We start from the raw sequence: 26,899 nt of genomic DNA on the forward strand, positions 1-26,899 counted from the left end.
CACATTCCGCAAGTTCACCACTCCAGCAACTCTCCAGATTGGAAACAAGACACTGATGACCGCCGATGGGGAAGGAGATATCAAATTTCTTTTCCGTATTGGAAAGAAACGCTATTACGAAATTGTGCACAACGTCTGGCACATTAACGATTTCGCCTGTAGCGTTTTTTCATTGAAAAGCGTCATGAAGAGGAACAAGAACCTTGAGTTCCTAGTCACAGCAACCTCTTGCGGGGTCTATGAAAACATTGGAGGGAAGAAAATCCTTTGCTTGCCTGGCAAAGTTGAGGATCTTTACCGTTTGGACGCCAAGGTCGAGAAACCACAACGTTCCGCTCACATAGCAGCCGATCCTAGAAATGACAGAGTCCCAGATCTTCAAGTCTGGCATGAGAGGCTGGGTCATCAGGGTAAACGGCACGTTGAAGCTACGTTGCGAAGACTTGCATATGAAGTCCAAAACCAAACCTCAAGCAAGCTTTGCGAAGGATGCATCTATGGAAAAATGTCGAGGCACAGCTTCGGTACTCGTTTGGAGGAGGCTACAAAGCCGGGTGAAAGGATTCACTCCGATCTCTGGGGACCATCACCGACACCGTCCATGAAGGGGAAGAGGTATTACCTCCTGTTCAAAGACGAGTATTCCAGTATACGAGCCGTCTACTTCCTTACGAAGAAATCCGAGGTCATCGACTATTTCAAGGATTTTCTTGCTCTTTGCCGAACCCGGAATTACCCAGTTCAAGAGCTGATCACCGACAACGGAACAGAATATGTCAACGCAGAGTTCCATCAATGGTCCTCTCAAGAAGGTCTAAAACATCGCACGTCCATGCCGTACACGCCCGAACAGAACGGAGTCGCTGAACGAGAGAACCGCACAATCATGAAGTCAGTCCGTGCCATGTTGCATTCCAGGACAGAGCTACCACCCAAGCTCTGGGCAGAAGCGGTGAATACGGCCGTCTATATTCTGAATCGATCGGCTCCAACATGCATTACTGGGAAGACGCCATACGAACTTTGGACGGGAAAGCCAAATCCGTCAATCAAGCATCTAAGGGTTTTCGGCACTGATTGCTTCGTTCACGTTCCAAAGGTGAAACGGAATTAACTTGGAAAGAAAGCATACAAGGGTCTCCTCGTCGGCTATGAAGATGACGCTGACGGTTACCGAATTTACGTTCCGGAGCTCGATAACGTACTCAGATCAAGAGATGTCAAGTTTGATCCAGAGCAAAATGTAATAATAATAATAATAATAATAATCAGCTAGGCTAATACCCAAGGCACCACCTTAGGCCTAAGTCATCATGCGACTTTTGAAGCCCTTAATTCAGGTGGCCGGGTTACTCTCCTGAAGTTCGTAACCAGGGCGTGCAGTCAACCGAAGATACGGTCTGCATAGACGTACTGAGAGACATGCCAACCAGAGCAACCAGTTTCTCAGAAGACGAGCCCATCACAGCTACAGATGTACCAACCAACATGCCCATCACAGCTGCCGGTTTTTCCGAAGATAAGGTCATCACACCTAATGAGGCAACAGTGTCTCTTCCTGACAATGTCCGGGACAATCAACCTGAGAAGAGCGGTCCAATACTTAGAGATCGTTCAACACTAAGGAAAGTCCAACCATGTCAGAGCTGCCAGCTAGCAAATAAAGCATTCCTCATCTGCGATATCTTACTACAAACGGCACGAGAAGCACGTTCAAGCAACGAATCCGCCGAGTGGGAGAAAGCGATGGTAGATGAACTTTCTGCAATGAAAAGACACGACGTCTACGAAATGGTTGATCCTCCACCTGGTCGCAAGATAATCGGAAATCGTTGGGTCTTTCGTACAAAGAATGATGAAGATGGGACGATCGTCAAGCACAAAGCCCGGCTTGTCGCAAAAGGTTTTACGCAACGAGAGGGAATCGGACTTCAATGAGACTTTCGCTCCAGTTGCCCGATTCGAGACACTACGAATCTTTCTCAACCTAGTTGCCCAGAAAAATCTCAACCTCAGGCAATTCGACGTAAAGACCGCATTCCTTCATGGGAAGCTATCCGAAGAAATTTATCTGCGTCAACCTGAAGGTTTCGACAATAGTAGTGGACAAGTCTGGAAGTTAAAGAAAAGTCTCTACGGTCTTAAACAGTCTCCACGATGTTGGAATGAACGAATTGACAAATCGCTTCAAGAGTGCTGATGGAGATCACTGTCTATATATTTACTCAACCAATGACGTTTTCTTGGTCTTGATCCTCTACGTCGATGATGGATTGGTTGCCGGCAGTACCACCAAAGCAGTTGATGACTTTCTTCACGACTTCAGCGATGAATTCGAAATCATAACCGGAAAAGCGTCAACGTATCTTGGACTGAAAATCGATCAGTTAAGCGACGGCTCCGTATTCTTACACCAAAGCGCCTACATCGAGAAGGTTCTTGAAAGGTTCAACATGCAAGACTGTAAACCAGTGAGCACTCCTATCGGCAGTCCAGAGACGACCAACCAAAGCCAGGAGAGTTTCGAGTCAGCGACCATATATGCCTCGGCCATTGGAAGTCTCAGATACGCAGCGACAGGAACACGACCTGACATCGAATACGCAGTCAATCGAGCGTCCCAAGCAATGGCGAATCCAAAGGTCGCTGACTGGAATGGAGTTAAACGAATTTTTCGTTATCTCAGAGGGACCAAGTCACTGGGTCTCTTATTCAAGCCCGAGAATTCCATGACAACCATCCCCTACTGCGACGCTGATTACGGTGGTTGTGAGAAAACAAGACGTTCAACGTCTGGGATCGTGTACCTAATTGGCTCAACTCCAGTTACTTGGGCGAGCAGAAAGCAGCAATCTGTTGCTTTGTCAACCACGGAGGCTAAACTGGTAGCTGCCACTGAAGCGGCGAAAGATGTCGTCTGGATTGAACGAATCAAGTCTTTCCTGGGTCTCAACGTAGACGATGATGTACCCGTACTCCGAGTCGACAATGCAGGGGCCATTAAACTCATCAGAAATCCTGAGTTTCATCGCCGAACGAAACATATCGGTATTCGCCAGTACTACATTCGTGAACTGGTCGAAGAGGGCGTCATCGACGTTATGTATGTCCCGAGTGAAGAACAGCTGGTCGACATTTTCACTAAGCCACTACCTAAAGAAGTCTTCACCCGCCACCGTCAGAATCTCAGTTTACGACAGTACGAGAAAGTCGTCAACGAGGGCGAGTGTTGAAGATAAAAAGCGTTATCGGCTTTTCTCGTTTAGTTTTTTTTAATAGGTTAAAAAAATGTTTATTGTAAATAAGATATATTTTTAATCACTAATCTTATCTTACTATTTTTTAACCTTATGTGTATATATATTCGCTTACAGCGTTTATTATTACCGTCACTCCTAATATGTCGTTCATCTTGTAAAGTATTCATTCTTAATAAACGTTTGTCTTTTTAAATCACTACGTTATGATTTCTTACTAGTTTCATTAGTTAGTTAGTGTAGGGTAGCTCTGCTGATTAATATTGGATTTAAAACTCCAATACTTTATTATGTTTCTTACTGATGAAACATCAACATCCAACATCTTACGAGAAAACATAATCCGTTATATGGCTGGTTTTGTTGTAAAGAAATTACAAAAAGAATTAAGGGGGAAGTAAGTGATTTTATCAAAATATTACGCTTGGGACTTCCATAGATTTTTCAAATCTATTAAAGATAGAAAGTCAAAATTTGGTGCATAATATCTTGAAAATTTTGGCTACAGCCTGATTTAATTTGAGGGTCAAGCATACTTCCATTAATTAATTAAAAATACTTTATTGAAGGGTAGTTTTTAAAACGTAATTCCATCGATTTTTCAATTCTAGTGGATCGATTTTCACAATTTAAACTGCAAACGACGCGTTGAATACATAGCTACAGCTGGATTTAAATTCGTAAATCCTTCTTTAACCGTTGTTTTAAAAATAAATAAAAACATTTTTGGTCAGTGATTCGAAGAGTAAACGGTAGATGTCTCCATTCACGCCCTTGGCTCAGTTTTCCTTTTTTCTACGAAAACTCCTTTTAGAGGTGTGGTCTTTACTTCGCTACCGGCCCGCTTTCTATTTCGGTGACCCACTGTGATGAACCCCCGACCCCCGGGCCAAATTATCGCCACTGGAGAGAACAAGCGATGACAGTTTCAAGGAGAAATAAGAGAGTTATCAAAGGTGGAAGCCTTCGGCTGTGTCATACCACGCAGTATGAATTCAAAATGAATACACGCGATGAAAGGGTAGGCCTATTAGTTACCAACAACACTGTAAAGAGCTTTTGGGAGAGAGTTGCGAAATTTTTCCTTTTTACATTCCAATCTTCAAAAAGATTCATTCCGTTTCCAACGACGCTAATGCTAAGTTGTCAAACCGAGTTTCTTTTCGATCTATATAGATCTGCGATTTTATAAATAAGCGATTTCAGCTCTTTTCGTGATATAAACATCCGAAATGGGCTCTACCAAACGTTACGCGTCCAAAAAAGGACCGTCTAGAAAAAAAAATTATAGAATGAGAAGACAAACAAAACGGTAAGCTAGTGGCTGTATATTTAATATTAATAATATAAATCTAATTATAAAATATATTATAGTAATTCTGCCATAAATGAAGAATCTGGAAGTTTTTCTTCAGCCGAAGTAGAACTTACGAGGGAAAACGGTGGTCGATTTCCAGTCGAGAATTTGTCTGAAACGCCGCTGGTCTCAACACCAAGGAAAAACCCTTTGACGTATTTTCCAGAGGTTCTTCGATGGAAGCCGTAATGCTTGATCAAACGCCGAAGTCAACTCGTTCATCTTCAGTGAAAACCTCGGAAACTTCGAGTTTGGTCAGCGATACAACTCAATTGTTATCATCAAACAGTTGGTTGGAAGACCAGCTAGCCAAAAATTATGGAGAGCGCGAAATAAATTTTCCACCTTTGATTATTGAGCGGCCCTTTACGGATAATTTCGGGAGCCTAAGTGGAAATCGCGTAGTGGACATAAAGTGGTTTGTCAAGCAAATGCGCCAGCTAGATGACCATAAATGTGCCGCTAATGGAAGATTTGAATACCAAAAAAGAAAACCGTAATGGCTTGGAATTCGAACTGGTTTTCAAATGTAAACAGTGCCACAAAAACAAAACCGTGTCGTCGGCTCCAATACGAAGCGCGTGTGCTGGGCGCCCAAGAATTCACGGGAAAAGTGAAAGGGAGGGAGAAAAGCCCTTAGCATTGAACCACCTGGCTGTATGGGGCTTTGTTTCCATCGGGAGCGGCTTCGCCAATATGGACGAAGCCTTATCAGTCCTTGGCATTCCGAATATGTGCAAGCTCACATATTTGAAAAAGGAACAAGAAATTGGAGAAGTAAGTAGCTTTTACAATATTCAACCGCTTTTTAGTGCCGCGGTAAATGAAAATAAAAATTTTACGCAAAATTGTCCCGAGTCAAAATTAATTATTATTAGTATTATTATTATTAATAATAATTAATGATGGGGAGTGAAATTGACAATATGAAGTATTTTATGCATTTAGGGCCCTTAGGGGGCTGTTTGCTGAAGTAAAATTCAAAGGGGTTCTACCCGCGCTGTCTTCTCCCCCCCCCCCCCCCCAAGGTCACGGCTTACAAAATTTCTATCTCTTTCATTGAAAGCACCTAGCTGGGGAATCGTGGCGCGACCTTGCCCTTGGAAATGTTTCGGAAGGGTTATTAGTATTTCCATCCATGAGCGCGAAAATAACCGTCACAAACACCTTTACCTAAAAGTACAGTAAAGGCCTATTGTTCGGGTTTGGACGACTAAGCGTGGCGACTTATTTCCTGGAATGGACATTCCCAAACTTTTCTTTCCTTTCAATGAAAAAATTTTAGACCCCCGTATTGTGAAAGTTAGGATTCTTTATACGTCTAGAATCGGTCGACCTGGCATTTGGAAAATAGATAATCAAAATAAGCCTATAATAAAATCGACTTCGTATCGAGAAAATATCGATTTTATTTCGCGAATGGTTCATTAGGACACACATCATCGAATTTTATATGATGAGCTTGTATGTCGAGTTTCATTATAGCTTCGGGGTAACAATGTTCGCTTTATATAAATGGGCCTCGAAAAATCACAGGTTTCAAAACCGAATATTATCGAATTATTAGGGGTGGCCCCATGGGTCAGGGGGGCCCGGGCTAATTACGTAACTGGTATAAAGTTATTTAGAGTACGTGATAACTAAAAGTCATCTAATTTATTGAAATTTTCCATTCCAAAGAAAGGGTAAATTATAAATTTATATTTATATTTTTAGTTGTGGATGAAGTCCTTAGCGGAAGAAATGGCTGTGGCAGGGCGAATAGAGAAGGAACTGGCCGAAGAAAGAGGGGACGTGGAGGGTGGCATCCCATTCATAAGCGTCATTGTTGATGGTGGATGGTCGCATAGAAGCCACGGCCACCGATATTCGGCAAAAAGTGGCGTGGCATGCATTATCGGTGCAAAAACCAAAAAACTTTTGTTTATTGGCATACGAAACAAATACTGCTGTATTTGCGCTATGACCAGGCCTGGTGAAAAAACGAGAGAGCACAAGTGCTTCCTCAACTGGACCGAGCCAAGCCATAAAAAAGCACGCGTTGAACTCAGCCGTCCAAAAAAGATATAAAAAAACCTGTCTCAACAATCGTTTCGACGAATTAAATAAAAGTGAAAAAAACAAGAGGGACGTGGCTAATTATGGGGAAAATTGCAACAAGCCAGATATGGATCCTGAAGAAATGAACAGAAGGAAAGAAGAGGTATTGAAGGAGCTGAAGGTGGATCTCTCAGAGCAAGAAGCTATCCAGAAAAGAACCGTGGAGCAGTCCGATTGCGAAGAGTGGCATTTACAGAGAGCCAAAAGAATAACCGCTTCAAATTTTGGGGTTATAGCGAAACGCAAACCCCAAACCGGGTTTGCAAAACTGGTCCAAAACTTCCTTTACCCCAAAAGATTTTCAAATATAGCTTGCGCCTACGGCAAAAAAAAAGAGACAGAAGCTTTCGAAGAATATAAAGCCGAAAAGGAAGTCGAAGGAGTCGTGGTGAAAAAAGCGGGGCTATTTATTGACACTGAGTACGGATTCCTAGGTGCCTCTCCTGATGGGTTAGTCGCTTCGGACGGAATCCTGGAAATCAAATGTCCCTTCTCCGCCAGGTATATTCACCCTCTAGAATCCCCAGCGAAATTAAAAAACTTTTGCTCTAAACTCGTAAATGGCTCTCTGGTTCTAAAAAAAACCCACGACTACTACTACCAAATTCAAGGGCAGCTGCATATAACGCAAAGAAATTATTGCGATTTTATCGTATGGACACCTTTGGGGTTTGAATGCCAAAGAATTTTCAAAGATTCTGCTTTTTGGCAAAAGGTTTTTCCAAAATTAAAATATTTCTTTGAACTTTGCATGCTGCCCGAACTTGCCGATCCAAGACACTCAAGATCAATGCCCATAAGAGAACCAAAAAATACGGAAATCACCATCCCCCAAAACCCCCCCAAGAAAAGAAAAACCACAAATTTCACCAAAGAGCTTCCACCAACTAGTAAAAAAAGAAAACTCCCCAATTCCAAATCTGGCCAATAATTATAAAATTATAATAAGATTTACAACCGTTCATGAATTTCAACTATTTTATTACAAATCTGCTCTCTATTTACAATATTTCAGCGGTCAACAACTATTCTATTACAAGTAGGCTCTTTCAATATCTACTCCCGAACTTTAAATCAGCATTTTTTATAATTCCGCTCTCGTTACGTAATCCCGCTCTCTCGTTACGTAATCCCGAACTGTTTATTAGTAATAACATTGTCTTCGAACTAACGCCGCCTTGAAATCAGCATTTTTTATAATTCCACTCTCGTTACGTAATCCCGCTCTCTCGTTACGTAATCCCGAACTGTTTATTAGTAATAACATTGTCTTCGAACTAACGCCGCCTTGAAATCAGCATTTTTTATAATTCCGCTCTCGTTACGTAATCCCGCTCTCTCGTTACGTATTCCAGCTATCGTTACGTAATCCCGCTCTCTCGTTACGTAATCCCGAACTGTTTATTAGTAATAACATTGTCTTCGAACGGAAGCCGCCTTGAAATCAGCATTTTTTATAATTCCGCTCTCGTTACGTAATCCCGCTCTCTCGTTACGTATTCCAGCTATCGTTACGTAATCCCGCTCTCTCGTTACGTAATCCCGAACTGTTTATTAGTAATAACATTGTCTTCGAACGGACGCCGCCTTGAAATCAGCATTTTTTATAATTCCGCTCTCGTTACGTAATCCCGCTCTCTCGTTACGTTATCCCGAACTGTTTATTAGTAATAACATTGTCTTCGAACGGACGCCGCCTTGAAACCAGCATTTTTTATAATTCCGCTCTCGTTACGTAATCCCGAACGGTTTATTAGTAATAACATTGTCTTCGAACGGATGCCAACAGGTGTCAGTTATTATAATAACCAAATACCATTTTTATTCAAACTACCTCCTTGACTTGAATCAAATTTTTATAATCCAACTCTATCGTGTTATAATCATCAACTTTGAATTTGTAGTTCTACCATACCGGAATATTTTCTAAATTCTAAAACTATTGTGGTAAATCTTTCCATTTGAATTTGAATAATAAAATATTTTGTGGTTGTGTTTGATTCATCCAACGTTTACAGAAAATGTTTGAGAAACATTCATGTGTTTTTCAAACCTTTCGAACGTTGTAAGGTGCAAGGTTACTTCGTTTCCACGTGTATATTTTTTCTTTTATTAGCTTTCAGCAGTAAAAAGACATTCTTTTGTCATTGAAGGTTATTGTTGGAGGTAGTTTCTTCTTCTTTGATTTGTGCGAAAGCCTATAGCAAGTAAGCTTACAGAGCATTGGTCAATAACCAAATTTGGGAGGAGTCACTAAGGGGAAAAATATGGTCCCCCCTTCACCGACTGAGTGAAATTCAGAGCCATCTACATTCAAACGTTTGAACTACAAAATCATTTACTTCCGCCTTAAAATTCGAAACATGTTTACACGCTTTAGACGAAAGGCATTCTTCACTATCAAGTCAAAGCTATGTAAAGGGGGATCCAACCAAACTTCTTCTCCTTTTAAAGGACAATGGTGGATTATGTCATCCGACAGCTAGTGTTCTCAAGATTTGTAGCTTGACCGAGAAGGCAGTGAGATACTTTGGATCAATTCAAACTGTGGCTAAAAACATTGACTTAAAAATAGAATGTTTGGTTCTGCGCCAGTTAGTAACGGACAATATTTTTCCAACTCTTACTGAACACATGTTTGATGACGAACTTGGATCACAACACCACGTTAATGTTTTGATGAAAAAGATTATCAAAATATACGTTAACATAAGGCTGAGGAAAATAAGCAGAGACATAAACAATCAAATGAAGAAAGAAGCTATTCGAAAAAGACTCACCAAGCTAATACTTTTTCAAGGGCAATAAGAGTTCTTTAATCCTTTATCAGTGTGTGTAGAATCCCTTCCACAATTATACCTCCCTTTTACATCCTTTGATTGCAATGTCAATAGCCAAATACTCAGACACTGTTTATTTTTATTCCTATTATCATGTATTTCTGCTATTATTTATATTAATATTGAAACTAATATATTCATAAGTATTACATTAACAGATAAATATCATTAATATTTACTCACATTTCATTATATAATTTGGAAATTTATTGGTACATTCCTCCATACTTCCTTTGTTTACATCTTACAGCTGACTTACTTTTTTTAGTATAGTCAAGGCTATAGCCTAGGTATAGTTAGCCGCGCGTAGACGCCGTAGGCGGCGCCACGTAATTTTGTCCATATCACGCATAAGAAAGCGCCATTGCTCAAAACTGGCCTCAATTTCGTAGATCCAGCAGTTTGTCTAGGTATAAGTATAGTTCCTATGTCTATGGTCAACATAAATAAATGTGAAATAAATCCGTAGAAAGTCAACATAAATAAATGTGAAATAAATCCGTAGAAAGTCAACATAGATAAATGTGAAATAAATCCGTAGAAAGTCAACATAAATAAATGTGAAATAAATCCGTAGAAAGTCAACATAAATAAATGTGAAATAAATCCGTAGAAAGTCAACATAAATAAATGTGAAATAAATCCGTAGAAAGTCGATTCCCATAGAACAAATACACTCTGTTTAAAAAGTCTTCGACACGAGGGGTCGGACACTTGCCATTATTTTGTACGGGATTTCGGGATTTCGTAGAGATTTTGTCGATTTTATCATTATTTTTTGAAGTGATTTTGGGATTTCAATGTTAATTTACCATAGAGAGAGTTAAAAGATTTTGCGATTTTAGACAAAGTGTACGGGATTTTAGTAAATGTCCAACCCCTCGCTTCGACAGGTGAAATTTTTGCCCTCTTTTTAATTCTGCTAGAAAACTATAATAGATAGATCGATGAAACCAATTGCAACTATTATTTATTTTCCAATCTTTCGTTATTTATTGGTTTCGTCCGCCAAAAATTAATAGTTTTGGCGGGTACCGTCAAAACTCATTTTTGACAACTTTTTAAATATTGGTTCTACGGCACTGACTCGCGCGTTTTTGAATTCACAGTGGTCGATTCATATTTAGAAAGTGGAAAACTTTTCCCTCTACAACCAACGGTTGAGAAGTTATCGCGTTTACAAACTTTCGTCGAAATTGGGAAACACCTAAAATGCATCAAGCGATTATTAATAACGCAACTTCGACAGCGATCCAACAACATTGAAAATATATTTAATTAAAGGCCGGTTTAAAAAAAATCCCAAGAACAACTTGGCAAGTGGTTTTAGGAATATCATTTTTTATACGTTAAAGCTTTTAAAAAGCTATTTGCATTAGAAATTGTTTATAATAATGGTTACCACAATTTTAAACCAGCCTTTAATTAAATATGTTGGTGGATCGCTGTTGAAGTTGCGTTATTAATAATCACAGTACTACTTAAAACCTGATATGGAACCACATCGAGATATTTTTTTTACTTGACGTTTTTAACGATTTTTCTTTTTTCTCCATAGGGAAAAATGGCATATCAGGTTTTAAGTAGTACTATGACACGTATCACCATACAAAATTTCATAACTTTTCCACCTTTACCACCCGAGATATACGCGATTTACCATTTTTCCCTATGGAGAAAAATGAAAAATGGTAAAAAACATCAAGAAAAAAAATTCCTCAATGTGGTTCCATATTAGGTTTATGTAGCACTGTGACACGTATTACCATAAAAATATTCATAACTTTACCACCTTTTTCCCTTTTATGCCTGCTCTATTTCCCCAAGCTTTTCCAAAGTAACTTTAGTTTTTAAACGAAATAACTCCTTTTTTTAAACTATTATATTCATGGTGCGTAATTTAAATTTTGGTCATAAGTATCGCCGCCTATCGACTGAGTTTTAAATTGAATATATAAAAGCTGTCTGCTCGTTCAAAATTATCTCTGCACAACAGCTGAAAGTTCTAACTAAAAACATAGAAATCAAATTTAAAGTCGACTGCTATTTCTTCACATATTTAGTTGAAAGATATTAAGCCAGATGACGCTATATTTCCTAAGCTCGAAGCTGCCAGAACGGAACCTGATAACCACGCACAGTGAGCTAGATTCCCGTAGATTTGTAATATTCTTATAATAAAAGTTAGTTGTTGTTAATAGTGAATATATCGATTTCTTATTTACTGTAGTTTCCATTTGAATTTATCCTGGCAGCTGGAGGGAGCTTTGAAAAAAGTGGGAGAATACCTTTATTTAAGACAATGAGCTTAAATCTTAAAGGGGAACGGCCAAGCTTTTATAAATATGGCCTTATTTCCGTATCAAAAGATTAACAAGACGTTTAATATACTAACACGTACCTTTTTTTGTCTGGAAAAAATAGCTTTTGGCCCAAAAAGTTAAAACGAAAAATAACGCCAGGTGTTTGGGTTTGAATTTTCGCCGCCATCTTAGGGGCTGGCGCCAGCTCCCCTAACCCCGTATGAGCGATTTGCGAACTATCCTAACTTTTAAAATCGCGCAATTTAGGCTTAAGTCTCTTATAACTGGAACGCAAAACCAATTTTTTGCGTCTTCAGCAGCGCGCGCTTTTACGTTGTTTTTCTGTCTCACCGACTTCTCACCAGGTGTCACGGCAGACGCGCGCTTTTCGATTTCCCGAAATTTATCTATTTTATTAAAAATTAACCACTCAATATTTTTTGATGCGGGTTTCGCCATAAATTTTAGTTTTTAATGGGCTATATGGCTATCTAACTGGTTAAAGCTTGACTTTCCCCTCTAAAATTAGCGTCCATGGCTGAATATATCTCTGAAAAAAGATAGTGGCTATTTTTGATCCGAAATGGTATCCGAAAATAAATGGTTTGCATGCACGATTTTACAAACCTTGGTGTGACACAGTGGCGTAACGACAACGTTTGGGCCCCGAAGGATATCAAAAGGGCCCTTAATAAAAAAACTTTTTTTATTGGTTATCAAACATTAGTACAATTTTCGTAGCAAAAAAATTATTCTTAAGACGAAAGGCACCCCTACTTTGTTACGCCACTGATTTGACACTAGAACCACCGTTGTCACTGATATTTTCTCTAGCCCCGAACTGCGCCGTGGATTTCTGAAAAATCGGCGCTATGCTCTGTTTGAGACAAGTATGCATTTTTAAGGCATTTATGTAAATAATTTGAAATTTTTTATTTTATATATATAACTATTTATTTTTTTATGTAATCAGGAATTTATCAAGCTAGGAGTATTCAGCTGCGGTATCCTCGTTCAAGAACCTGTAATGTAAATCTTAGCTTCCTCAGCGCCATCTGTTGAAATTCCAGAGAAGCTAAGATTTAATTTAAAACCTACCCTTTACCATGGCGCCAGCTATCGTGCAATGTCCAAACTAAATGGATTCGTTATAAGCTACGAATATTTTAAAATTTTATCGATGACGTATCGTGTGATAGAAGCCACTCAAAGTTGAATACTCCTATCCTGATGACCTCCTTTTAAAATTTATGTACAAATAGACCCAACGCCTATAGAACTATATTTTTCATTAGTTTATGTCTTAATTTACCAGTCAATTTAGTTTCTTAGTTCTTGACTAGGAAGTCTCATGGCGCCACCTGTTTATTCGTGGCCAAATTATTTTCTATTTGGTTTATAGCTTATAGTCTTTACACAATACGCGTGTGACTAGGAGTAATGACCTTCGACCAATAATTCACTTGAAATGGTTTCAAGTTAAGAAGCGTCGATTTCCAGCTGCGTCGTCTTGTCCGGTCGACTTTTCATCCGTTGCACTATACGGTCAATAATCCAGATCAAACTGATGAAGAAGCAAATGCCCGATATAATCTGGAACAGTTGGTCGTAGGAACCGTGCTCGTCTCGAAAGTAGCCTGGAATTGAAAGAAAGCATAATTAGCCTTTTCAGTTTACATAAAGCCACATAACGGCCAACGCGAGAAGCTTATAAATTGCTGCAGATGCTTTGTGTTTTATATTGGAAAATCGTCTACTTAGCTGACGAAAATTCAGCAGTTTATGAACTAGGGTTGGACATAAGGGTATTTTTTGTAGTCAGTCTGAGTAGTGAGCCTCCTACCTTAATTTATTTTAATAGTCACTGACTAGTGGGGGTCAAAAGGGGAGTATAAAAACAAGAAGGTCAGTTTACATTTTGCTTTACCCGTCAGAATTAAAATAGGAGTTTATTATCACTTGAGTTAGCGGATGTTATTTTTGTAAATAAAATGGGATTGATGAATGATGAATTTATGATCAGTGTGGTGTCAAAATCTTTCATTCAAATTCACACTGAGTTTTACCCAACTCTGATACAAACACGTAAGTCATTAATATAAATCAATATTAATTCCATTGTCAAGAAAATATTTCATTTTTAGCACTTTCGCCACCCAGCGAAAGGAGCCGGGTTCGATCCTAGCTTGTGGCACTGGGGTGAAAACTCAGAGCTACTCCTTCCGCGTTGAGTTTGCAAGTTCTCTCCCCACTGGTTTAAGGGGTTTCCCCCCGATTTAATCGGTTTCCTTTTTCTATAAAAACTTGTGAGTGTAGGGAGCTGTTGGCTCGCGTGGCATGAAGGGCTTGCCACCACCCTCCTACGCATTGTAACCTGACCACCTGAATTAATGGCTTTAAAGGTCGCTAGATGACTAAGGCCTAAGGTGGTGCCTTGGGTGATTAGCCTAGCTGATTATTATTATTACGCCGTAATAGACGTGGACCCATAGATATAAGAAATGTATATAAAGGTCTAGATAAATTTCGGGGCATCTAAGCCTAACATAAAATACGGAATTGACACCTAGCAGACACCGAGGAAGGCACGTGACCAAGAGCGCGAGCTCTCTTTGCATTTTAGTACTAAGCGCTTGACCTTTCCGCATGCCGTAGTCTTTAGACACCATCTGTTGGTGACTTTTAGTATAATTTTTAAGCATGCGACAATGGCTCTCGCGACGATAGCACGAGCTTTCTTACCGATAGATAGCGCGTTATAAGGATAGCCTGCAGAAATTACGCGTTTCTGCTAGCTGTCACCTCCGTATTCACTCCCTTTGAAATATTTTATCTAGACCTTTATATACGTTTCCTATATCTATGCGTGGACCCCTTACTCGGTACATACCAATAATGGGCGCTCTGGATAAGACCAAAACCCCGTTGACAGCGCGCATCAAGGAAACAGCCCACGTGACCGCTTCCAACTTTAAGTAATCCGTCAGTAGGATGACGGCGATGGACATGAGCGTCCCTTGCGTCACGCCTTGCACCACCGTCGCGACCAGCTGCAGCGTGAACGACGGCGCGAACGTCAATAGTATCAAGCTGATTCCGCCAATGCTCATCTGAATGGCCAAATATATCTGACGGCTCAAGAGCTTCTTGTCGGTGATCCACCCCAACGCCAACCTCCCCAAGATCTCCCCAACCGAAAACGCGGTCAAAATCCAGAAGGCCGAGTTTTCGGGCACGCCTTTATCCATGACGTAGTCGACGATGACTAGCGTGAATGTGCCGGTAAGGTTCATCAAACATATCTGCGTTAAACACAACAAGTAAAAATGGGGTGATTTTAATATATCACATATAATAGTCAGATTTGAGGTTTCCTTAAAATTATCCACGTTGTTATGGTTTTTATTCACGTTCCCGTCACCGTTCGCGTTTTTATCCGCCATTTTATTCAAATCGTTGTCCGAATTGATACCAGATGGCAGCACCCGGCTCTGTCGCGGACTCGACACGCCTGAACTGGGTAAGCCGTAGATATCGGCTGATACCGCGCACTCGCAGCTGGGTTTTTCATCCGTCCCTTTGGGGCTGTAGTTGATCAGCTGTAGAGAGCCATCCTCTCTGCGCAGGCCCAGAATAGTGGCGCCGATGCACGAATGCAGCGCCATCCCGCCGAGAAGGAGAAAAGTTCCTTTCAGTCCGTATTCTTCCAAACAGAATTGCGTCACGGCCGGGAAGATGAACGTGCCCAGCGCCGTCCCCGATGTGGCGATGCCGAAAGCGGTGGCCCTGTGCACTTTGAAGTTTTGGTTGATTATGGCCGGTATCATGTTGGTTGTTAGGACAAGTCCAGCACCTGCAATTTTACGATAAGTAGCGTTATAGGTCTGTCATAAGTTTTATTGTATTTACCCGAATTAAAATAAACTCAAAAGACGTTTAAATAAAACATTTTCAAGGAAATCGCCAAGAAGTAATATTTTCGAGTGACAGGACCTGCAAGTTACTGTTTATATAGAGCTTGAAGCCTTGATGAAATGCATAGTATCAAAAGTAGCATAAGACCCAAAAGTGTGTCAGCTGTACCTTCGCGCCTATTAAAATTTCTAGTGAGACCTAGTCACACTATAGACTACATAACCTACTAGTTGGAATAGCACTAGCAACTTTATATTTAGTCTATATTTACGTTCTAAAACGCATCACTCGGCGGCGCTGGAGTACCTCGATTTTGTTGACGCATTTTCCGACCCCCCCTTCGTTTCCCTTTTTTACAAACTCTCATTTGGGTCTTATGCTACTTTTGATAGTATGCATCCCTACGTCATTAAAGCAAGTGTCGGTTTGACGTGAAGTAGCTCTTTTTTCAACAGATGTCGCTAGCGTCAAAATCAAAACAAGATGCTTACGCTACATTTGGACCCCTCGCGTTGATTGGCTCGTTTGTAAATTTGGCAATAACCTAAATTATAGTAATTTTTACCTCTGAGAGGGGACAAAGTCCCCTAGGAGGGGTTATACAACCACCGTGTCTGTCTGTGGGTCTGTGGGTCTGGCTGTCAGGCATTTTCGGTGCAAAGTGTAATCACTGCGTACGCAGTTTCTCGAAGGGTTGGCAAAACCACCGTGTGACGGTGAGCGTTAACGCATTCATATGCGGTTTGGTTTGGATGGTGTTTTTTCGCTCATCGTCGTGACGGTTTGGTATATTACGTTTTTGTAATGTTTATGCGTAGGTTGTGAGTGTTGAGTTTGTGTTCTGATGGTTGTGCATGTTGAGCCTGTTGTGTTTGTATGGGCGTTTTCTCTCCAACTTCTTCTTAATGACTTTGGGACGGACAGAGTGCTGAGTGTAATGCTACCTCTCAACGTCCAATGGCAGGGTTTCCACCAGTTGTACACGGTATTCGTCTTAGTATCAATTTGCGATCGCATCGGGCGGGATTTGAACCCGAGACCTCCTGCTTGACAGGCGGACGTTCTACCACAGAACCACCGACACTTGTTACGCTTCGTTGAAAATTAGACCTTCAGCTTTATCGGAAGCGTATTTAATAGAGTACGAAATTTTGGTTTAATTGAAATAGAATTGAAATAGAAATTATTGCATCGAAGAAATTCTAATTTAGCGTTTCTCTATTGATTAAAAACAAATGCGCCACCCAGGTTTCGAACCCAGGCCATTCGGCTTGGCAGTCGAGCGCACTACCACAGAATCACCGATAGCTGCTTAGGTTCACTGAAATTAAGACACGCATCGTAAGCATAATAGGTAATAAAGTCTTTTTTTATTAATGAATTTATGAAGGCCTAATTTTAAAGGTTAAATCTTGTTTTAGCGCAGTCATTAGAGATTAGAGGGTTAAAGGGTAGACCCTGTGGGTGGTCCACTTTGTTAGTTTTTTTTGTTATTTATTTACGGGTATTCTTAACGACCTATATATAGTTGTGTTAATTCAAAGGAGATAATTTAACGTTAATTGCTTTAGGAGCTGGCGGTTAGTCAAGTGGCTCTCTGTGCTTTGTTGATGGTAAGGTTTTTGCTTCTTGTAAATATATTTGGTGTGGATATTTGGATATCTACGATTTCTAACGCAGTCAATGATTTCCTGGGTGTGCGAGTCATTATATGATATTGGAAATTGGACGGCATTGGTCTTTTTCATGCGGTATGTGTCACAACGTCAACTGGAAGTCTATGAGCGTTGAAATAAAATGAGCGTTAAAGATGCGGCAAGTATTTCGTAAGCGAGAAAAATACAAATACCATCTGTAGATATTTCTTTCATTAAAATTTGCTTAGTATTATATTCAACTGATAAACATGTACTGTAAAAAGGGTTAAATTCAATTGTGCATGGTTTTAGTAAGTCTAACTCACTGTTGTAACTACTTAATTTATAATATTCTGAATAAATTAAACTCGATTGTTTCGTCTCAATTATTTAAATTAAAATTAAAATTTTATACCGGGCAGGGTTTGAACCGAGAATACGTTTTTCGTAAATAACTCTGAATTGCGGAGATATCTTTGGGGGTCGTGTCGAGAAATTAATACCACTAGGGACCATTCTTCCGAGGAGAGGTATATTTTGGCTTGCAAACTTGTTAACAATATATTTTATATGGGATATATAATTTAGGTTAAAGTCCACTAACAAGTGTAAGTATAGTATAAGTTGTCTAATTATAATACTCTACAATGGTTTTCTGAAGACGATATTGTTTCGCTATTTTGAATTTTATCTTCCTTTTCCATTAATTTTCAATTAATTAAGGTGGGGTGGCGGAGTGGTTAGCGCTTTCGCCTCGCAGCCAGAGGAGCCGGGTTCGTTCCCAAGTTGTGGCACTGGGTGAAAACTCGGAACTACTCCTTCTGCGTTGAGTTTGCAACTTGGTCGGTAGGCAGCGGTACTTATTGCCCAAATTTAAACTACACACGAATGGACTCACAGATGGCAATTATGACAAATTAATCAATTAAGCCCCTCCCACAAAATTCGTAAAAGAGTGTACCGTGGTTTATTTGTTCTCATTTGCATCGATCTGTTTGAGTGTTTTCAGAAATTCGTATCCCTACATACTTGGTAACGATACTTCGTATTTTACGTTTCTTCTTTCACAGATACGATCGCCATCTATGTTTACGTTATGTAATTAAAAGGCAAAACGGACTTTTGATGTGAAGTACCCGAGGGTGGTACCGGTGGTTTATGGTATATGCAGTTTGAGCAGGTTCTGACACGTAGTTTCACCCACTCCGATAAATAATTTCTAAATTAAATGTTTGTTTTCCAAATACGTATTGGAGCTGGCTTCATTTAAACGGAGCTTCTGTGGTTTTAATAATCCTCAATGCACCAACTTAGGCCTAAGTCATGTAGCTACTTTTAGAGCCATTAATTCAAGTGACCGGGTTACCCAAGTCCATTAGAGACTCTTAAGGTCTTTAATTTAGGTGGCCGGGTTACAACGCGTAGGAGGGTGGTGACAAGCCTCCCTATACCTACAATTACAGTTCATCTTAACAAGTTATTATGGAACCAGTGGCGGCTTAAGAAGGCTGGGTCCCCGGGGCGGCGCAGTGTTTTGTGACACCCAGAGTTCTTAAATTACCGTAATTTAGGAAATCAGTAAATTACGCGGTAATTTAGCGCGTAATTTACCGTGTTGCGGTAAATTACCGTAATTTCAGCCAGTGCCACAAGCTGGCATGGAACCCGGCTCCTCGTGCAGCGAGGAGAAAGTGTTAATCACTCCGCAACTGCAATTAATTTCCATTAAAAATGATTTTACGCGAAGAATTAGCACGATCACCGCGATTTCCCTGAGACCAAATTAAGCATATTTCAATGACTCTGCAAAAGCTATCTGATATAAAAGATTTTTTCTATAGTCGGGAATTTCTAATTTGGCCTGTTTACGGTTGAATTTCTAAGTATACCCACACGCGTTATATTATTTTGGAAAATACCGTCTATTGCGTTATATTTCAAAGTGTGAATTAATCAAATTAACATAGGTAAGATTTAAAAATAGTTATAATAATTTTTTTATTCCTTCAAGAGAGGCATACCATGGACTAATTAACAACAGGGACGGTCCAGATCTATAACATTTCCCTATAAAGACCCCAAAAAAAAGTGTTAACGCGTTCAGCAGCGTTGCCTGGCAAATATTTTTTATCCTGGTGATTCAAACGTCATAAACAGGAAACAGATTTTTAACGGTTTTAGCGGTTGGGATTTGAATTTTCAGATTGTTGTTTACAAAGGAAACCCCAAACGTCTCTCATAACCATCCATGTTATCACGTTAAATAACTATAATTATAGTTATTATTTTAGTATAATTGGTATAGTTAAATGATATTTTTCCACCTCCGATTCTAAGATAGATTCGAAATTATCTCGGAAATTATTCATCATCAAAAAAAGGTAAACAACTATTAAGCCTTGGTACAATCATTTATATTTATGAATAATATTATATTATGATGATAATAATTACCGTAACAAATTTGGGAATTGCTTTCAGACGGTAAGCAGAATATTTTACTATATGTACTATCGGAAAAGCTCGACGTTCTAAATTTTTACGACGATTAATTTAAAAGACTAATATATTAGCACCGCATGGTAATCTCATGGTTCAACTTTTAAATTCCAAGGCCCAAGCATTCCAAGGAAGCTTCTTTCCCTATTTTCTCTCCCCCCCCCCCCCCGGTTATTTTGAATCACCAGCCTATACAAGCATTTCCTTTTATGCCCGCGAGTACCGCTAGAGTGCGTCGATGCTTGTTCTTTTTACCTTTTTCCCAGGCCGGACCGTCCCTGTTGTTAATTAGTCCATGGGCATACCTAATAAACTTCCGTTTGGCGAGTCCAGGGTAAGTATAGAACGGGTAATGCCGAGATTACCAGGTTGACGTACATAAACGCGTGTTTTAATGTTTGTTTAGTAGCGTAATAAAAATACGCTATAATGAAGCTTAAAAATAATAATCTACATTAATATAACATGCGTAGGAACCTTTAGGAATTCACCAGAAATGCCTGAAATTCGAAATTCTGAAATTCCCGCCGCCAATTTACCAAAAATTAGTGCCAGTACCTTTCCGCCAAATGACTTTCTTAACCTGCAACTGAGTATACGTGTTAGTTTACGCCTGGTAATCAAATTAAACGAAAAAATCCTCGCCTTTTGAATAGACTTTAATGTTATGTAATTAGCCTTTTCAGTGGATACCGAGCCACGTAGCAGCCAACGCGAGAAGCTCATAAACTCAGCAAATGCTCTGTGATTTATCACATGCTTAACAAATAAAAATGCAGCAGTTTATTAAAGCAAAAGTCGGCTCTATCATTGCCACCTGTATTATGATAAGGCCCTTATTATCCGATTCTTCGAACAAACGACTTTACCGGAGAGCGTGGTGACATCTATTAATGGCAAAGGAAGCTAAAATTCAAAATAGCGAATTAACGTCGTCAGAGAATCATTTATAATTATTATAATTAGACAAAATATATTTTATAGGAATATATAATAATATATATTGTTAAAAATTAAGCTCTTGTCCATTTTACCTTAGTACTAGCCAATCAACGCCGCGTCAAAATGTGGCTTAAGCATCTTGTTTCGATTTCGACGCTAGCGACATCTGTAGAAAAAAGAGCTACTTCACGAGCAGACACTTTATCTTCTGAGTTTGGCCGCTTTATGTAAACTGTAAAGGCTAATTAAACCCGGAATGCGTTACGAGATCAGTTGAAATCCAAGTCTAGGAAAAATCTGACGCCGTACGATACAATACACAAATCCAATTAGGGGCACTTCCGTCCACTCCAAATTGGACCAAATTTTCGGTTGCATTGACAGCGCAGATTCTATGACGCCTTCCTTATCCCAGGAAATTAAATAAATTTAACAATAGCTCGAGGTTATCGTCAAATACTTCTAGGATATCATTGACGCTTATAAAAGAAAGTTTTCAGCTTAAAACGTATAAAGTGACAAGGCTTAGAAAAATGCCTCGTAAAAGCCTGAAAATGTTGACGTGAGTGTGCCTTACACTCTATACTAGGGCATTCAAAATTGGGACCACCGTTAAAGCGAATTTAACGTTTCATCCACCCACGAGTAGGAAATTTCTTTTTTTGAAATATCTGAAATGGCTAAATATTGATTGATGAGAGAAACGCAGAGACGTACCTCGGGTCAGTCCGTAGAACAGCGAGACGTAATAAAGATCCACTGAGAAGAAACAGGCGGAGGCCCCGAAGGACACTAGTATTCCTCCTGCCAGACAGATGGCGCGCGGAGAGAGTTTCGTAGACAGTACACCGATTATCGGAGCTACAACGGAAAATATTGAAATTGATTTATTAATGAGTTAGATTTGGTAGAACTAATCTAATTTATGCCCTAAGCTCCAATTAAAATGCTCTCAATGAAAAATTGCACTTGATAGACTAATGGTCATCGATAGAACATATTACACGAAATAAAGCAAGGTTCATCGATGAAAATATTACACGAAATAAAGCAAGGTTCATCGATGAAAATATTTTACTGAGAAACTATAGTGACCATTGATGACAAATTAAATAAAAAAGCTATTGACCTTTATGGACAAGTGAATGAAAGAAGATATGGACCTAATTATTGGGCAATTCATTTACGAAATAAACTATTGATCATAATGAAAAATATTACGAAACTATTGCCCTTGATGGTCAATTTTCACACAAAAAGCTATGGTCCTTGATTCAAAATTGTACGAATGAAGCTATGGACCTTGATGGACAATTGCACGAAAGACACTATTAACCTTGATGGGCAATTGCACGAAAGACACTATTGACTTTGATAGACAATTGCACGAAAGACAACTATTGTCTTTGATGGACAGTTGCACGAAAGACACTATTGACACTGATGGACAGTTGCACGAAGGACACTATTGTCTTTGATGGATAGTTGCACGAAAGACACTATTGACACTGATGGACAGTTGCACGAAAGACACTATTAGCCTTGATAGTCAATAATAAAACTATTGGCTACGATGCGCAATTGCTAAAGGCCATCATTGCCCAATTGCACGGAAAATCTTAAATTAGAGAGAGAGTTGAATGTGTTCGCTTACCGACGATGATAACGGCCGCTCCGGACACGTTGAAAGGCCAAGACGCCACTTGCCTGGAGCTTTGCGTATAGTTCAAGTAGGCGACGAACAAGAGTCCGTTGGCCCGGTTGATCCCAATGACGATGAAGGTCATGAAGAGGCAGGCCACGGCCATAACCCAACTGATCCCGGAATCCTGGGCATTGACGCACTTCTTCTTCACTTCCGACGAGAACTTGTACGATCCCATTTTGTCCCTGATGCGGTGTCACCTTAATGTCTCAGTCTGCCTCATCGATAATTCTGGAACAAAAACGTTTCACGTATTTTTCTCATTCCTTTGTTTAGCTTGACCTATATCGGAGACATTTATTTAATTTAGGAACATTGTACGATAACTATCGTATAGTTTGATTCGAAGAATCAAACGTGACAGAAAGTTACCAAAGCTTCGAAACAAGTAAAACTCCCACTATGAATTCCAAAATCACTAAATCCACGAAAAAATAACGAAATCTATGAACATATCAGAAAATTATGACTTCCAAGAAATCACTACAAATAATTATGAAAGAAAAAAATCCGAATAGTCGAAATCCAAGGAAAAAAAACCCAAAACCCAGACAAGAAAACCGGGAAATTTACTAAATAAATAAATAAATCCAAAAACCGGTTAAAATTCCAAATCTATCAAAACTCCCAGTATATATAAAAATTAAAGGAATGACCAAGAATATTTAGAATGGTAATAGTGAGTGTAAGGCTTGTCACCACCCTCCATCGCAGTTTAATCCGGCCAGCTGAATTAATGGCATTAAAAGTCGCTCGATGACTTGAGCCCTGGGTACCAGCTTAGCTGATTATTATTATCACATATATACCGTACTAAGAAATGCCGTGTAGTTTTTGTGTCACGACCGAAACAACCCCTCCCCCTCGATTAGATAATAACAATAGACGCTAGCATAAACTCTATTTATGTCTTGTTCAACTTGTTAAAAAGTTCCACACGCGTCGTTATATTTTAGTGTAAACGGGCTCGAGCGATTTCGCGCGAGATCATTAAAATAATAAAAATGCGCGAGCCTTTTACGCTAAAATATTAAAGAGCGCGTGGAACATTTTAACAAGTTGAACAAGACATCAGCAATTTATGCTATCACCAGTCCTATTCGCGACTGAAATGAGTCTAGGTGGCGTAACGGCACTAGCTTCTTCGAGGTTGCGCCTAAGATCTAGCGTCTGCTACAGAAAAATTAAAAGTATGTTAAATAAACTTATCAAATTATAAGCAAACGATGCACAAATTATATTAAAATGCATGTATCATTATTTTTAAAGACAAATTTTCGAATGACGATGAGAAAAAACTAATAGCGTCTGCTTTAGCCGCTACCTATCTAGGTTTCAATGGCGAACCAAAGGGGGCGTAGCGGTAGTTTTCGTTGGCGAATAACAAGTATCTCTATGCATAAAATTATTTAGATTATAGTTGTTAATTCGTAAGACGTTGTTCAAAAGATCGAAAACAATTTTAATAAAAGAATAAAAGTATTCAGTACAACCTGTCACTCTTCAGGTCCAAACGACAATTAATTTTGCGCCAACAGTCCCGAAAATACAAATGGATCATTTAAAAGTGTTAAAACACTTCACCCAAAGAGAAACTGAGCTATTATAAAATGATTAGATAAAACTGATGCCTTATCTCACGACACTTAAGAGCACTTAAAAGCAGTTTTTTACTTTGAAATCAGAGCTTGATATCTCAAGCTATAATGTAATACTATTTGGCTGGGCGGAAATGCCATACTCGAATTAGGTTACCAAAATGGATTTATAAATCACAGATTACGTAATATATTTAAATTTTACACCAGCACCTAAATTATCAATTATTTCTATTAATAGTATCAATTTAGTACTTGTTTTTCTCTTTTATAATAGTATTATTAGGTTTCTGGAAATAAAAGTATAAATAAATAGACTTAATTTTGAATTAAATTGAATAATATTCAGGTGATTCAAGTATTTGGTACGTAATTTTTTTAGGGAGGGGTCTATCCAATTGTTACACGTCGTTATAATAATAATAGTTTAAAACACAATATTATCAGACGTTAGGCCTTACCTTCGCAGGTTCAATGCAGATTCCATGAGTAAAATGAAATTATATTTTCTTATTTACAAACTATATTTTCCGATCTACAGGAAGTATTCCCGTGACGTCATCATCAGCATCGCCGAAGGCTAGTGTCATCCCCCTTCCCAGCTAAATTTCTAACGTTGAACAATGGCCGCCCTCTTGTCTTTACGTTTCGTGAATACCACCTATAACTTTTAGGTCAACAAGGGTACACATTCTAAGCAAATTAGCAATACTTATCTTGTAAGAAAGGTCTTATATACTTCTGCACTTAGCCTATCGAGACGAATATCGTATACCCAATTTTTTTCTAATCAAATACCGAGACGAATGATAGTTTTCAAACCAAATACCGAATAGTTAGGCTTAACGAAAATACTACATTATCGAATATTCGTCGAATAATGCCCCAAATATTAGTTGAACATAGCCCGAATATTAGTCGAGGTCTAATAATCGAAATATTTTTAAATTTATTATCTAAACTGAATTATTTAATGACGTCATAGGTGACCTATGACGTAAATTAAAAACCAAAACTTTCTGTACACACAAAAAGTATCTGCTGAGAGCCAACTGACCAATGACGTACGTTCTTTTATAATTTTATTTGAATTTTATTGTACGCCGCCTTCCTAGCCGTCAAATACCAAAAGAGGCTTGAAACGAATATCAAGACTGTTATTCGTCTCGATATTCGACCGAATTATTTGATAAATTCGGATATTCGCGCAGACTTTTTTTTAAAGTTTATGTTGCTTGAAAATATTGTTTTAAAAATAAGAAGCTCATGCTATGAATAAATAAATGTTTGGATTTCAAAAGAATATGATGGCTTGTCCAGTTTGTTACATCGGCGTTGTAGCTGAATGAACCTACGATATTTTGTTAAGTAATCTCTCAACATTTTATTTTTATTGCCAAGCAAAGGTAACACGGTAAATATTTTGGTGAAATCGAACGGATTATAGACTTAGTGCAGATACAACGGACTCTTTATGGCTGCCTTTAAAATATTAAGATAATATAAAGATGATATAAAAATCTTTTATATCAGATAGTTTTTGCAGAGTCATTGAAATATGCTTCAAGCAAATCCCGGAGTGATTAACTCTTTCGCCTCGCTGCAAGAGGAGCCGGGTTCAATCCCAGCTTGTGGCACTGGCTAAAAACTCCTTCCACGTATAGTTTGCAAGTTCTCTCCCCACTGGTTTAAGGGGTTTTCAACCGAGCTCTTCGGTTTCCCCTTCCATAAAAATTTGTTTGGTTAACTGTAATAGTGAGTGTAGGGAGCTGTGGCATGAAAGGGCTTGCCACCAACCTCCTACGCATTGTAATCCGGCCACCTGAATTAAAGGCATTAAAATTCGCTCGATGACTTGGGCCTGAGGTTGGGTATTAGCCTAGCTGATTATTAATAGCTCTGAAAATCAGTTCGGTGATAATATTCGTAAGTTTAACTCTTCAAGCCTTTTCAACAAATTCAAACCGTTAATATTATAATTTATTTAAGTTTTGGGTTTATTTTTAAGAAATATATTGAGTTGCCATGCTATCACGTAGCAATAATCGGGAACGTCATTTGGTTGGGGCAATGGGGTGAAATCCCCACCCACCCCCTTTAATTTTCGTAAACCAAAAATTTCGCGAGATTTTCTAATACCCTTGGCACAACCTTATTACTTTCTCTGATGGTTTCGGATCTATTATCATTATTGTAAAAAGGACTGGTTCCAAGTGATTTATTTCCTGATTTAGTTATCATTATTCAAGGGATTGAGTGACCTGACTTTATTTTATTTCCTGATTTAGTTCTCATTATTCAAGTGATTGTGTAAAGTGGCTTATGATTATTTCCTGATTTAGTTATCATTATTCAAGTGATTGAGTGACGTGGCTTAAGTTTATTTCGTGATTTAGTTATCATTATTCAAGGGATTGAGTGACGTTGCTTAAGTTTATTTCCTGATTTAGTTATCATTATTCAAGGGATTGAGTGACGTGGCTTAAGTTTATTTCCTGATTTAGTTATCATTATTCAAGGGATTGAGTGACGTGGCCTAAGTTTATTTCCTGATTTAGTTATCATTATTCAAGGGATTGAGTGACGTGGCTTAAGTTTATTTCCTGATTTAGTTATCCTTATTCAAGGGATTGAGTGACGTGGTTTAAGTTTATTTCCTGATTTAGTAATCATTATTCAAGGGATTGAGTGACGTGGCTTAAGTTTATTTCGTGATTTAGTTATCATTATTCAAGGGATTGAGTGA

General features: G+C 38.9%; 1 protein-coding gene and 1 long non-coding RNA gene across 4 annotated transcripts; both read right to left on the reverse strand.

Moving 5' to 3' along the window:
• Window positions 1–9,130: 9,130 nt before the first annotated feature.
• On the reverse strand, window positions 9,131–9,947 carry LOC149957675 (uncharacterized). Of its 2 annotated transcripts, none has more exons than XR_016478257.1 (4): window positions 9,738–9,947; window positions 9,495–9,639; window positions 9,342–9,429; window positions 9,131–9,265 (listed from the first exon to the last, which is right to left on the reverse strand). It is a non-coding gene; the product is annotated as an uncharacterized LOC149957675 (long non-coding RNA). The 2 variants fall into 2 exon arrangements; XR_016478258.1 differs by having other exon boundaries at window positions 9,495–9,658.
• Window positions 9,948–12,545: 2,598 nt separating this feature from the next.
• On the reverse strand, window positions 12,546–24,132 carry LOC149957676 (monocarboxylate transporter 12-like). 2 transcript variants are annotated; one of them, XM_090165694.1, is made up of 5 exons: window positions 24,049–24,132; window positions 22,505–22,786; window positions 21,568–21,711; window positions 14,748–15,710; window positions 12,546–13,494 (listed from the first exon to the last, which is right to left on the reverse strand). In XM_090165694.1, the coding sequence occupies exons 2-5, from the start codon at window positions 22,731–22,733 to the stop codon at window positions 13,337–13,339; spliced, it is 1,494 nt and encodes a 497-aa protein (XP_090021820.1). In that variant the 5' UTR covers window positions 22,734–22,786; window positions 24,049–24,132; the 3' UTR covers window positions 12,546–13,336. The 2 variants fall into 2 exon arrangements, with proteins under 2 accessions (XP_090021820.1, XP_090021819.1); XM_090165693.1 differs by lacking the exon at window positions 24,049–24,132 and adding an exon at window positions 22,928–23,563 and having other exon boundaries at window positions 22,505–22,837.
• Between the last annotated feature and the right edge of the window lie 2,767 nt (window positions 24,133–26,899).

The sequence above is a fragment of the Leiobunum rupestre genome, chromosome 2 (assembly GCF_980474605.1).
Source record: "Leiobunum rupestre chromosome 2, qqLeiRupe1.1.hap1, whole genome shotgun sequence".
NCBI classification, from domain to species: domain Eukaryota; kingdom Metazoa; phylum Arthropoda; class Arachnida; order Opiliones; family Sclerosomatidae; genus Leiobunum; species Leiobunum rupestre.

What these genes read in the sequence shown, in the direction of transcription:
- LOC149957676 (XM_090165694.1), bottom strand. Translation starts at nt 22,733, where the DNA reads ATGGGATCGTACAAGTTCTCGTCGGAAGTGAAGAAGAAGTGCGTCAAT. An exon ending in GTTCTACGGACTGACCCGAG is followed by an intron (nt 15,711 to 21,567) that starts GTACGTCTCTGC and finishes GTAAAATTGCAG; the next exon opens with GTGCTGGACTTGTCCTAACA. An exon ending in ATCCAGAGCGCCCATTATTG is followed by an intron (nt 13,495 to 14,747) that starts GTATGTACCGAG and finishes TTTCAATTCCAG; the next exon opens with GCTACTTTCGAGACGAGCAC.